The sequence below is a fragment of the Leptodactylus fuscus genome, chromosome 6, assembly GCF_031893055.1.
Source record: "Leptodactylus fuscus isolate aLepFus1 chromosome 6, aLepFus1.hap2, whole genome shotgun sequence".
Lineage (NCBI taxonomy): Eukaryota > Metazoa > Chordata > Amphibia > Anura > Leptodactylidae > Leptodactylus > Leptodactylus fuscus.
The window spans coordinates 102496264-102509769 of record NC_134270.1 but is presented as its reverse complement, the minus strand read 5'-3'; the positions used below and the strand labels follow the sequence as shown (position 1 = coordinate 102509769).

General features: G+C 41.5%; 1 protein-coding gene across 1 annotated transcript; it reads left to right on the top strand.

The window, feature by feature from the left end:
- The first annotated feature begins 408 nt into the window (after positions 1–408).
- On the top strand, positions 409–13302 carry BCL2L1 (BCL2 like 1). Its single transcript, XM_075276888.1, has 3 exons — positions 409–616; positions 5935–6626; positions 9105–13302. The coding sequence occupies exons 2-3, from the start codon at positions 6117–6119 to the stop codon at positions 9240–9242; spliced, it is 648 nt and encodes a 215-aa protein (XP_075132989.1). The 5' UTR covers positions 409–616; positions 5935–6116; the 3' UTR covers positions 9243–13302.
- The last annotated feature ends 204 nt before the right edge of the window (positions 13303–13506 follow it).

Sequence of the window (13506 nt, the reverse complement as noted above, 5' to 3'; positions counted from 1 at the left end):
CAGCTTCTAAGTACATGATATGGAATATGAAATGGTACCATTATGATATACAATTATTCCTACAAACAATAGGCGCTAATATGGCACCGTGAACAGAAAATAAGAACATTATGGGGTTTGAAAAGTGGGGGTTCAAAAATTAGAAATAAAAAAAAGGGGTCAATATGAATTTACTCTACAGCTTCCCCTATTGCTCCACCACGTATATTTACAAGCACAATTTTCAATCACTGCTCTAAAATCTCTTCACGGGAAATTACGTAAGAAGTAAGTACGCTCTGGGTCTACGACAAAATGGCTACCCCGGGGCATGACGCAGCCTTTTTCTCATCTTACGTATATTCCCGTTCTCGCACTTGGTACGGTACATGCGTGTGGCTGACGTCAAGAAGCAAAGCATGTCGGGAAACGTAGTCCACTAATGCTGTGCGTGCTCAGTTCTCTGGGGTGCTGCCAGGGCAACGGCCCTTTCACAGCTGCGCTGCCTGATTGGTTGTGTAGGGTCACCAAGGGAAAGGGGTCTGAGCTGCAGGGGACAAGAAGAGTCTGTGGGGGCAGTGAGAGAGCTAGGTGGCCTCCGAGTGACAGACGGGAAGCCCAGCAGGGCCTTTGCTGTGTGAGTATCCCGGGGACTCCTCCTTCCCTGTATGTGTCCGTGTCCGGGGTGTGTATACATATTTATAATGGGTGTGTGTCATGTAACTGAGATTATGCTCCGTATATGATAGTCCTCTGCCTTGTACCAGCTTGTACTGTGTGGGGTATGTACTAGTCTATCTACCTGCATGGGTGTGTGTGTGTGGATATTACTTATTCTACTTTACATGAGTCCATATTGTTGGGGTCCTGCTATCTGCTACTATCACTGGCCATAGGATCACAATAATTCCCATGTAGTATTGCACAGCGCTCATCCATTAAAGGGTTTAGGTGTCACATTGCTGATGGTGGAAACTCTTGCAAGCAGAAGAATGAGGGGTCTCAGATAAGACAATCCTAAGAGGGGCCCCTGAATCCTTCATGTGAATGGGGACTGGAGCATTGGCCATACATGTATACCAGTGGCTTATTCACATGGAGCTTTCCAGTACCTGTTCTCCAGATCACGAGGGGTCCATTGATCTGACACACTGAGGTCTGTTCTAACAGCTGACCCCTTTAATTTGTTCCCTAATGTGATTCCTGACTTTATTACTATAGGGGAGACCATTCTCTGCTTAAACAAGTTTAGTGCAGGGGGCGGTAAAGTATTCTGTAAGTCCTGTCCATGCTATATACTGTGATATGGCTCAGATATCATATCTGCTTTGTTCTGCATCTTAAAGAGGACTCTCACCATGTAGAAAATGTCAAATAACATGCACCTTTTCATTCTTGTGGTTCCCCTGAACAATCTGTTCTGCCTTTTAAATTGGGACCACCTATTGAAAAGATATGGCCCCTGGGAGATTGTGTGTAAACTAAATCTGATTCTCCATTTTCCTCATAGAAAAACATAAGATTTCGAGCTATCACCTTCCACTTTCCTTATCTTTTGAATGCGTGGACAAGATTTTTAAAAAAGAAAAACCCCAAATTGATCAGGCGAATCAGATAATGTGTGACTTATGATGTATCCTCTATAAGCTTACTGTACCTATTCTATAAGTGACAGGTTGTGTTGTTGCTGTGTTCTGGGGAACACCTGATTATAGCTGAAGGACCCCTGGTTCATAAATGGTGCTATAGAGGAAAGTAAAGCCCCTCGTGATAGAACAAAGACCCTTACAGTATGGCCTCATGAAGGGGCCGAGCCAAGTCTAAAACTTCACCCATCGTCAGAGGTTGTCTAAAGGGAAAACGAATTGACAAAAATGACCCGCATCATCAATTGTCCATTGTGCCAGTTCTGTAATTCCCACAGGTCTCTGCCTTCTGATCCCACTCAATATACAGGAAAATACCGCTCAACCAATGACTTGGCAGGTCAGTGCTGTGGCCATTGGTTGGCTGAGCTATTGTTTCCTATGTGCCATAGGGGGTCAGAAAATAGATCCTGGTGGAGCAACTGGGGATTGTACTGGTAAGTATTGCGTATTTTTATATATATTTTTTTATTCCATTATTTTTTTTTCTGGTGTCAGACATCCCATTAAAGAGAGGATTTTGCAATCTTAGCTTTCAAGCTGTTGTAACACTCTAAGTCCCAGTATCTTGGTTGATTTATTGTTGCAGCAGATTGCACATCACTGAGCTAATAGGGGGGCTTCCAGATAGGAATATCACTCATAGCTGAGGACCCCATCAAATGCACCTCTGGAGCACCATGTCTATCTATTGCCACTGTGGATTGCCATAGATTTCAGTAGAATCTAGGTAAAGTTTTTTATTTCAGCTCAGTCTTCTCATATCACCTGAGCTGCAAGTCCTGCTGAAACATCTAGTCACTATACTGCTACTCAGGACTGTGTACATACTGTGTACATACTGTGTATATACTGTGTACTCCCGTCACAGTATGTATGGCTAGATCATAGGTCTCGCCTTTGGGAGCTGAATCTGTCTTAAGAACAGGCCCCCATCCTTTCCCAAAAGTCTATTAGGTATTTATAGCCTATCCTATGGCTGTAGCCATAAATACTGAGATTAGGAATATCCTTTTAAACTGACCGTACACTTTAGATAGCTGTTGGCTGAATGCCCGACTTGGCTGAGTGTTGCATTTGTGCCTTTATAGCAGCTTGTGAGTGCTTGAATTGGCCGCTTTGCCATGTGGAGGCTCTGAGAATGTGCTTTGTGCATAGAGCCCAATGGTGGTAGATGTCTAATAACTTTACTGGGCCACGGTGCACTTAGCACTAGTTGTTCCCTACGATACCGCTTTCTGTTCTTATGATTCAGTCATCTCAGGATGTTAACTTTCTGAATCACTTACTTGGAATTTGCCTTATGGAAGACATATCATGTGATCTGGTGACTGAATCGTCATATAGAAGTTATGGAAATTGCTCATTAATTAGATTTTTATTTTCAGATATAGAAATTCCAGTAGCTATCCGTTTAGTGTTCTACATACAGCATGTTTAGCTTTATAGTTATATCCTTGTACATAGGTTTAGGATTATACTTGTATTATTCTTGCACACACAGGTTTAATACAGTGTTTTCCAACCTTTTCAGACTCTGGGAACCATTAGTGGAAAAAAAAAATCCTCAGGGCACCCCTTTTTAAGGGCAGCCTTTGAAATGACTGCATGTATTTTTTGTTATAGTTTTGATGCCATCATAACGGCATCACAACTGCACCGTGTGAATAAATCCTCCAAGCTACTCCATCCTATACTTTCCACACAGCACATACAAAAATCCACATTTTACCATCACCAAGCTCAGTGGCCACACATGGTCTCATGCTTCCCAGTGGACCACCACATGGTACCTAGTGCCTCTCAGACACTTACTAATACTCCCCACTTGCCCCCACACACCTAATAAAGTCCTCCAATGGCCCCACACTGTAGTTGTGCTGTAAATATCAAAACTCCACTTTCCCATCCTCCCTCTCCAGTGCGCTGTGCTCCCCCTCCTCTGCAGTTGGATGCAGCAGGTCTTCAGTAGGTATCACTAGCTGATGTCTGAGTAATATAACAGGAAGCTAAAGTCCTAATGTATTGTTCTATTTAGGTTGCTGTCAATGTAGTCAAAAGGGGGCATGTGGCTGTTCCCCCACTGGGTTGTCACGGCACCCTAATTGTGAATCACTGGTTTAGTATTGTAGTATTTTTAATGTACACATGGAGCAGTATTATGTTTTTGTAGGCAGTATATTAGTAGCTATTATCTTGCAGAAATAGAAAGCAGTTTTATGGTAGTAGTAATATTTTTATACATACGGGGCAGTATAAAATAGTTATTTTCTTGTAGGCAGTATTATCATAGTTATAATCTTGTATATACAGTCCTATGAAAAAGTTTGGGCACCCCTATTAATCTTAATCATTTTTAGTTCTAAATATTTTGGTGTTTGCAACAGCCATTTCAGTTTGATATATCTAATAACTGATGGACACAGTAATATTTCAGGAGTGAAATGAGGTTTATTGTACTAACAGAAAATGTGCAACATGCATTAAACCAAAATTTGACCGGTGCAAAAGTATGGGCACCCTTATCATTTTATTGATTTGAATACTCCTAACTACTTTTTACTGACTTACTGAAGCACAAAATTGGTTTTGTAACCTCAGTGAGCTTTGAACTTCATAGCCAGATCTATCCAATCATGAGAAAAGGTATTTAAGGTGGCCAATTGCAAGTTGTTCTCCTATTTGAATCTCCTCTGAAGAGTGGCATCATGGGCTACTCAAAACAACTCTCAAATGATCTGAAAACAAAGATTGTTCAACATAGTTGTTCAGGGGAAGGATACAAAAAGTTGTCTCAGAGATTTAACCTGTCAGTTTCCACTGTGAGGAACATAGTAAGGAAATGGAAGACCACAGGGACAGTTCTTGTTAAGCCCAGAAGTGGCAGGCCAAGAAAAATATCAGAAAGGCAGAGAAGAAGAATGGTGAGAACAGTCAAGGACAATCCACAGACCACCTCCAAAGAGCTGCAGCATCATCTTGCTGCAGATGGTGTCACTGTGCATCGGTCAACAATACAGTGCACTTTGCACAAGGAGAAGCTGTATGGGAGAGTGATGAGAAAGAAGCCGTTTCTGCAAGCATGCCACAAACAGAGTCGCCTGAGGTATGCAAAAGCACATTTGGACAAGGCAGCTTCATTTTGGAAACAAAGATTGAGTTGTTTGGTTATAAAAAAAGGCATTATGCATGGCGTCCAAAAAGAAACAGCATTCCAAGAAAAACACTTGCTACCCACTGTAAAATTTGGTGGAGGTTCCATCATGCTTTGGGGCTGTGTGGCCAATGCCGGCATCGGGAATCTTGTTAAAGTTGAGGGTCACATGGATTCCACTCAGTATCAGCAGATTCTTGAGAATAATGTTCAAGAATCAGTGACGAAGTTGAAGTTACGCCGGAGATGGATATGTCAGCAAGACAATGATCCAAAACACCGCTCCAAATCCTCAGGCATTCATGCAGAGGAACAATTACAATGTTCTGGAATGGCCATCCCAGTCCCCAGACCTGAATATCATTGAACATCTGTGGGATGATTTGAAGCGGGCTGTCCATGCTCAGCGACCATCAAACTTAACTGAACTTGAATTGTTTTGTAAAGAGGAATGGTCCAAAATACCTTCATCCAGGATCCAGGAACTGATTAAAAGCTACAGGAAGCGACTAGAGGATGTTATCTTTGCAAAAGGAGGATCTACTAAATATTAATGTCACTTTTCTGTTGAGGTGCCCATACTTTTGCACCGGTCAAATTTTGGTTTATTGCATAGTGCACATTTTCTGTTAGTACAATAAACCTCATTTCAATCCTGAAATATTACTGTGTCCATCAGTTATTAGATATATCAAACTGAAATGGCTGTTGCAAACACCAAAATATTTAGAACTAAAAATGATTAAGATTAATAGGGGTGCCCAAACTTTTTCATAGGACTGTAGAAGCCAGTATCTTCTTGGTTATATTCTTGTACATAGGGAGCTATATTTTGGTTGTTCTATTCTTGCACATAGGGGGCAGTATCCTATTGTTATCACATTCTAATATGTAGGGGACAGTGTTCCCTTCCTCCATTCTTCTTGGCAGCTCATACCTTGTGCATTCATTGCAGGGCGTGACTCTGAGCACAAAAGGAAGTCCCACCCAAGGTATACGGTATGAATATTTGTGCTCCATCCTAAGGGCCTGATTTAGGATAGACTCAGTTCTGCAGTGGGCAGGAGAGACAGACTGTTGCTTCTGTATAAGCTGATGGCTGTAATGTTCTTCTATTCATCTTTTTGATGCTCCTCTTTGTCTTTCTTTCTGCAGATGATCTCCGTTCTCCCGTGAGTTTCCAGTTATGAAGGTTTACTGAGATCAAGGTTGAGTGATGGCCATCGTGTTCTTGCACTGGGAACCCTAGATCCACAGCGCCTGGCACCTCTTCATTCATCTTTCTGCTTCCATGTGGTGCGGTGTTCAGCTGATGCCTCTGTTTCCCAGGACATGATATGATCTCACTCCTGAGGATGGACGGAGGCAATAAGAATCTTGTACAAAACTTTATATGCAAAAAACTCTCACAAAAAGGCTTTAATCCAAGTTGCTGCAGTGATTTTGAGCCTGGGATACTGCAGAATGGAACATCATCGCCCACTGTCCAGGCCAATGTCCAAGGCGCGGCACCCCTGCAGGGAGTTATGGCGGACGATGTTCTGCAGACACTGCTGGAGGCCTCAGAAGAGTTTGAATTGAGGTATCGCAGGGCGTTCAGTGACCTCACTTGCCAGCTGCACATTACCCTGGGAACTGCATATCAGAGCTTTGAGCAGGTGGTGCAGGAGCTGTTTAGAGACGGTATAAACTGGGGACGTATTGTGGCTTTTTTCTCTTTTGGGGGGGCGCTTTGCTTTGAAAGTGCAAACAAGGAAATGGAAGTTCTGATACCTAGGATTATCGAATGGATGGCCACCTATTTGGACACAGCTTTAGGACCATGGATACAAACAAATGGAGGCTGGGTGAGCAGTAACCATGTGTGGTTGTTATAAGTATGCATGGAAATTGGATTAGCACGTATTTCATGTGTACTGAGATGGTGAAAACGCATCAGAATAGGCATGAAAATTGTTAGATTCACTTTTTAAAAAAAAATAATCGGAACTTCCAAATGGACCTTTTTGTAGTCAGTGGGGTCCATTGGTGTTCGCTATTTTACCAGTCTGTGTAAAGAACAGACACCTGGCAAAAGAGTGAACCTGGCAACGCTGAATACCCTACATTAGTGTTATTTGGCCCTTTCTTACCCTTAATGGTATCATGTGACTAACAATCTGACGCTACAACTGACACAGCATCTAGTGTGGGCATGATGTCAGTTTCTCTAATCCTTCTTATGAGAAAGTTTAATGTGAGTCTTATGGGAATGTAGTGAGAAATTGACTCTGTTTGCACACAAGGCGCAGTATTAGTCTCAGAGCCGTATTGCTGGTGTGACACAGCTGAAGACCTAAAGGGAGTGGATAACTCAAACATTTCCTTCACTAAAGTTGATAGCTTATATCTTTATGACAGACCATTTTACTTGATTTTGGTTCTGCACACTAAATCTTTCGACAGAAATCTCTCCTCACTGTAATCCCCCCACAGCATATACGATGACACTTGCCACAACTAAGTTTGTACGTTCTCTCAATGTGGGGAGAAACCTGCAACGTGAGAGCAAGGAATAGGGAATACCGAAATCTCACATGCCTGATTTTTTTTTTTTTTTTTTTCCCCAAACTTTCATATCAGGGGATACTTGAGACAACACCTTTTACACTATATAAATGGATTTGTCTAATCCTGTTGTGTAATGCATTGGTATGAAACTCTTTGGGGAAAGTGTAAAGAGACCCGGGCATTGTGGGAGGTGAGATACAGTATATAGGTAGGACAAACATGAAGAAACGTAAGCTTTTGCTTTAAGTGCCATTGGAGGCGAGAATGTCATATAGCTAAAAGTAGTTACTTGTGAATATGGCTGTTAGCTATAAATAGTGGGGGCCGCTTTTCAACATTATATTGTCCAAAGTTCGACTTAGCAGCCAGTGAGACATTAACCAACAAGAGTAAAAGGGATTTAAAGAATACCTGTCACCAAGTAGGAAATGCTGAGTAAAATACATGAGCTGATGCTTACCATTCTCCTGGACAGAATCTCCCACCAATTTAGTAGATATGGCCCTGGAATATTATAACTCTGATTATATTCTATCTATCTATCTATCTATCTATCTATCTATCTATCTATCTATCCCCTCTCTCATATCTATCTATCTATCTATCTATCTATCTATCTATCTATCTATCTCTGATTCTCCATGTCGGTGGGGACCTTTTACTTATTTCCTAGAGAACCAGAGCTAGTTTACACGTAATCTTCCAGGGGTCATATCTACTGAATGGGTGGGCAGATTTTAAAAGGAAACCACTAAGGGCTAGTTCACACGGGGGCAAGGAGGGGGATTTTGACAGCGGATTTTGCCTCAAAATCCGCCTCCATACAATGGTGATGCATGTTGCTGATAGCGGAAAAAAGAAGCGAGCTGCCCTTTCTTCAGGCGGATTCCGCGGCAGCAACGACGGTCGTGGCAGGCGGGTTTTGACCTGAGAGTGACCCGGCTCCCCGCGTCACCCGTGTGAACGAGCCCTAATTTGTCCAGGGGAACTACAATAATCAAATGATCTCTTTTCTTCAGCTTTTTCTGCTTGGTGCCAGGTCCTCTTTAAGATGCTTACAGAATATCAGAGCAGCTCTTAATATGACTATTTGGTAAGGTATTATGTGGCAATATAGAGAAAGTTTTCTCAGAGTTACTCAATAGTAAAATGATGTAAAATGTGGTACAAGGTCCACCTGGCTGGGAGCTCCTGGGGTTAGCTGCTCACCTTTGCTACAGGCTTGTTGCTAAGGTTGTCTTTACAATGGTGAGTAGTCACTGAGCAATGTGAAGAATGTCATTGTCTTCTCCTCACCTCCTGGCTGGGGACACTCCTGAGAACATAACAGGGATTCATGTCTGGACATAGCCAGCAGCTCCGCAGTTCGCCACATGTAAACAGTTCTTAATAAGGCCGGGGACATTCCAGCACAGGGAGAGCGGGTCAGAAGACGTGGTCACGAATCCTTTCCTGCCTAATAACCTCTGGGTTCATTCTATAAAGATGACATTTAGACAGGTTATCACTATTATCCCACATACTGCTGGCAGAGCTGAAATCTTCTAGAATTCTCTGCAGGTTTAGCGTCTGTAGCTTGCGCTGTTCATTTCCATTTTAGTAATTGTTGGTATTAAGCTCAGTCATCTGATGTGGACTACTACCTGCCTCCTGTATAAGGAGCTCAACTAATCTGTTTGGGAGTGTCGACAATTCAGAACTCATTGGTGTGTGGTGGGGAGGGAACCCAGTCTAAGAGACCAGTGTTTTATTAACCTTCTTTTCCTTCCCCACAGGAAGCTTTTGTCAGTCTTTATGGAAGCGACGCTGCAGCCAAATCTAGGAGGAGCCAGGAACGCTTTGGGAGGTGGTTGCTTACTGGTGTGACACTTGCTGGAGCTGCCCTCCTAGCATCCTACATCATCCGCAGATAGACTGTCAGCCACTGGATCTGGATACAGCTGAAAGGTGGAAGGAAGAGGTGGGGGAGGGGAGTTTTAGTGTCAAAGAATGTCTTATCTCCCCCCCCCCCCTCCCCTTTATTCATTGTACAGGATGTCCCAATGACAGCGCAAAACTCTAATAAAACAATTGGGATTCCTTGCAGGCAGATTCAGAACCTTTGTTAACCATTTGTTTATCGTAAGTCTCTGTTCTGTGGATCAGATCCGTAAATCTGTATCTAAAATAAATAGTTTTATTTCTTTTTTTTTATTTTATTTTTTTTTCCACACTTTCTGTTTAGGTTGGAAATGACTGCATATCCTCAGCCACATCCTAGATGTTTGTAATGTCTTTAATGCATCGACAATGCAATGCAAGTCCCTCTATTTCAGGGGGCACCTGCTGTCCTTAGCAGGCATTATGTTGTCTGGCAGCAGCGTTACCTGCCACTTAGACAACTTTTAGGGGAAGCAGATGCTGAAGATGGGATTTGTTTACTGTAAAAGGACTCTTTTGAGTATTAAGGGATTGTTCACCGAAAGGGATAGGTAACTTCCTTTTGTAAAGCAACTTCCCCAACTGATGGCAAGAGGTCAGACTGCTGGCACCCATAGAGATATCATTTGGGGAATTCTGTAAGTGTATGGTCTTGTCTAGTTTTGTTTTTAGTGGGGGAACCACCATTCCCTCTACTCTGTAAAGTATATGGAGCCCCTCCAAAAAGCTTTTCAAACAGCTTATTTTAAGAACAAAAACCAAAAAGAATTGGTTAAAATATTAGACCTTGTCGCTCCATTTCTGCTTATTTGATGCTGCCCTCACTATCTTCTACTATCTGCTATCTCTGAACCTCACAGGCTCCAACGGAGATCCAGCTTCTGTGTGTTAGAGATGTCAGGCACAGACTAGTCAGTTCCCCCCTGAAATTTTAGATCTGCATTATGAGGAGTGGGGGGGGGGAGGTGGTTAGGTATAACTTATTTTGTCTTTTGTTTAATAAAAAAAAATTTTGTTTACCCTCTGGACAGCACTTTTATAATTTAGTGACCTTTCTCCTGAGGCAGAGACCCCTTCTCCATAGACATTGAAATATTAGGAAACCAGGTGTTGGGAGATCCATCCTTTTCTAGGATTAAACAGGTCAACATGAGTCGGGCCCTTCTGCACAGGTATAGAGAGAGTGGATAGTGGGGTGAACTTATTCCTGAAAGGGCCCTTTCTATTCTAAGATCTACTTGAGGTACCAGATCATACACCTGAATACATAGACCACCTAAAAATTTTACAATATTTTCAGGTAGTGGATAAAGTGGCTTAAAAATAGCAAGGAAGAAAAAAAAATGAAAGCAAATCTTACCTGCATTGTATCGGTGCAGCAGTGTGTGTCTTTTGCGTGTGTTTTTAAGCATAAATTTGGATTTTACTGCGATTCCAATCAATAACGGCAGTGCCCTTAGTTACTCTTTGGAGGGCGCTATAATTCTATTATATTATATAATATATTATCGTCCTTACAAATAGCCTGGCATATTTAATCTGGGTACTGAGTGGAAAATTCTATAAGTCATTTCTATCTATGTATCTCTGAATCCTACAACCAGGGGCCTGCAGAGCATGCAGGGAATTGTAGTTTTATAACAGCTTGGAGACCACTGTTAACAGAATATATCGCCTTTAGGTTGAAGACACACATTGGGGAGGATTTATTAAACTTTATACAAGAAAAACGTTTGCATTTTTGGTGCAGATTTAGTTGCTGTATTTTGAGCCAAAGCCAGGAGTAGCTTGAAAAGGTTTGGGAAATATAAAGGAAGTCCTTGTACTTGTACTTCCTGCTATATTCACTCCTGGCTTTGGTTCAGAATAATGAAGCTCTTCACTATACTAGTGCAGTGGATGACGCTTATTAAAGTTATCAAGGCAGTTTTCTGGCACAGATGTAGCACATATGTCATATAACCATTTGTGTAAAACAGTGTTGATCATCCATTTTCCTACCTGCTCACCAGTTTTGCATAAAGAGGCGATTCCCTTAATAATTGTGGTATACTGTGAGTAGTGGTGGCAGATACATTCTATCCGATGTGTGTCGTCATCCTAAAAGGTATTGACCAGGAATTTGGTCATTAATGATAATCTCTTTGGGGCACTTGTGACAATCATAGTGACAAGCAGTGATTTTTGAAGCATTTGGCTTACCTGTATAGTGAACTAAACGGGGCACAGATCCAGCTATGTGTAGTATTGATGTCAGATGTTGCCACAAATAACTTAGGTGAGGTTGGCTGATGGCCCACACAGATCAAATATTCGTGGTCAACCCCTGTAAAGGGAGTCTGTCAGCAGGAAGGCAATATCAGATAGTACCATATCTTTTGGATGGCTTCTACACTTTCAAGAAATGCCTTTCTTATTCTGCGTTGTGGCTCCATTTTCATAAAAGTCAGAGTTATACAGATTAGCTGAAAAGGGCTTTACACTAAAGCGGAAACACAGTGGAAAATAACGCTGCAATTCCAATACCAAAGTATCAAAGTGAATGGGATTCCTGCTAATCACATCTACACATCACAGAAAAAAAACCCACTGCGGAAAAGCTCCATCTTCAAAAACACACCATGTCAATTTTACCTGCAAAATCTTTTGTAGTTTCCTTATGGATTTAATAAGGAAAACAAAATGCAGAGAAAATGCTGTAAAAACACTATGGAAAAAAACTTTTTGTTCCCTCAACATTTTTAGCTGCGTTTCTCAATATGGTCCTTAGACTTAGCGGGCATTACTTCTCCTCACCCTTTGTTCTAGATAACCAGTCCTGGTAGGAGAATAAATCGCAGCGTTTTACAGTAACTGCAAAGTTCGAATCCCATGCCCTCTTTGCGGTAAAAACCATGACATAGACACGCCGCCATTTCCAAAACCAGCACGGTCAATCATCTACAGAAATGCAAGCGGTTTCCCATAGATTTTAATTGTAACAGAAAGTCCGCGGAGGAAAACTCCACAAACTTTCTGTTTAAAGCGCTGCGGGAAGAATGCCGATGAGTTGCCGCCGCGGTTTTTCCCGCAGCACTTTATTGTTGCAGGTCGTTCCATGGGGGTTTAGCCTAAAAGCACTTTTCAGCTAATTTGTATAAGAATAAAACACGTCCATGAAAATGAATCTGCATGGCAGAATAAGAAAGGCATCTCTGGAAAGTGTAGAACTAGTTCTCCAAGGTACTGGCATTAGTTACCGATTTTCCTGCTGACAGACTCCCTTTAAGATGTCATTTTATTAAACACCTGAACATATCCTAATATTCCCATCTAGTGGAGTAAGGGCTTGTTCACACGACAGGTGAATTGTATTAACGGCCATTACACTACCCCTTAGACTTTAATGGATCTATTAACTTGCCCATCTGTATGAACAAGCTGATTAAAAAAAAATAATAGAATATCCTTATAACAGGTCACGTTCACTGATCACTGAATAGATCCGTGAAATCTAACTACTTTCGGATATGCACTTGGCTGTGAACTAAAGTCCATTTTTCATGATCACGTGCAGGGCTCTGCTATGTTCCTGTAACCTAATGGTTAGAGTTTCTGACTCGGTCTAAGAGATAATAAAATTATACAAAATATAGTTTTTTGTATTCTGCATAAATTGAAAAAAAAAATTTGGCTTCTTGATTCTCACCTTTACATTTCATCTCTTTTATTCTGTATGGTGGTCGAGGCTCCACATCCTCTGTATAAATGGCTCCCTGCAGCCATTACTGTATAATGTGATAGTTCTGCAAGTTCAACTCATGAATCGTTCACTCCCTCTAGTGGTGGCTGCAGCCCATTAACTCTATCTATAGTCCAGGTTGCATTTACCTAGTGGAATGATCTTCATCCGTCCAGCCCTGGGAAAGTTAGCAGATTTGATAAGCGAGTGATTGATTGGTTTTTCCAATAATATTTCTAGGAGCGTTTTTCTTATTTATCTGCATTAGCATAAAGATCTTAACCATAATCATTTCACATCAACAGATTCCATTGTCAAATTAATAAACATAACCTCTGTAACATATTACTCCTGTCTGTCTTTATTTCATTTGATGTTTTCTTTATTGTATTGTATTACTTCTACTTAAAAGGAGTTTGGCTTCAGTCCCTATTGAACTATAGTCAGGGTTCATTTGAATAAAACTTATTTTTTTCTGCTTCCTGATAGCTGCCGCTGAGATATAAGTTAATAAACATCTCAGTAATGGAGGAACT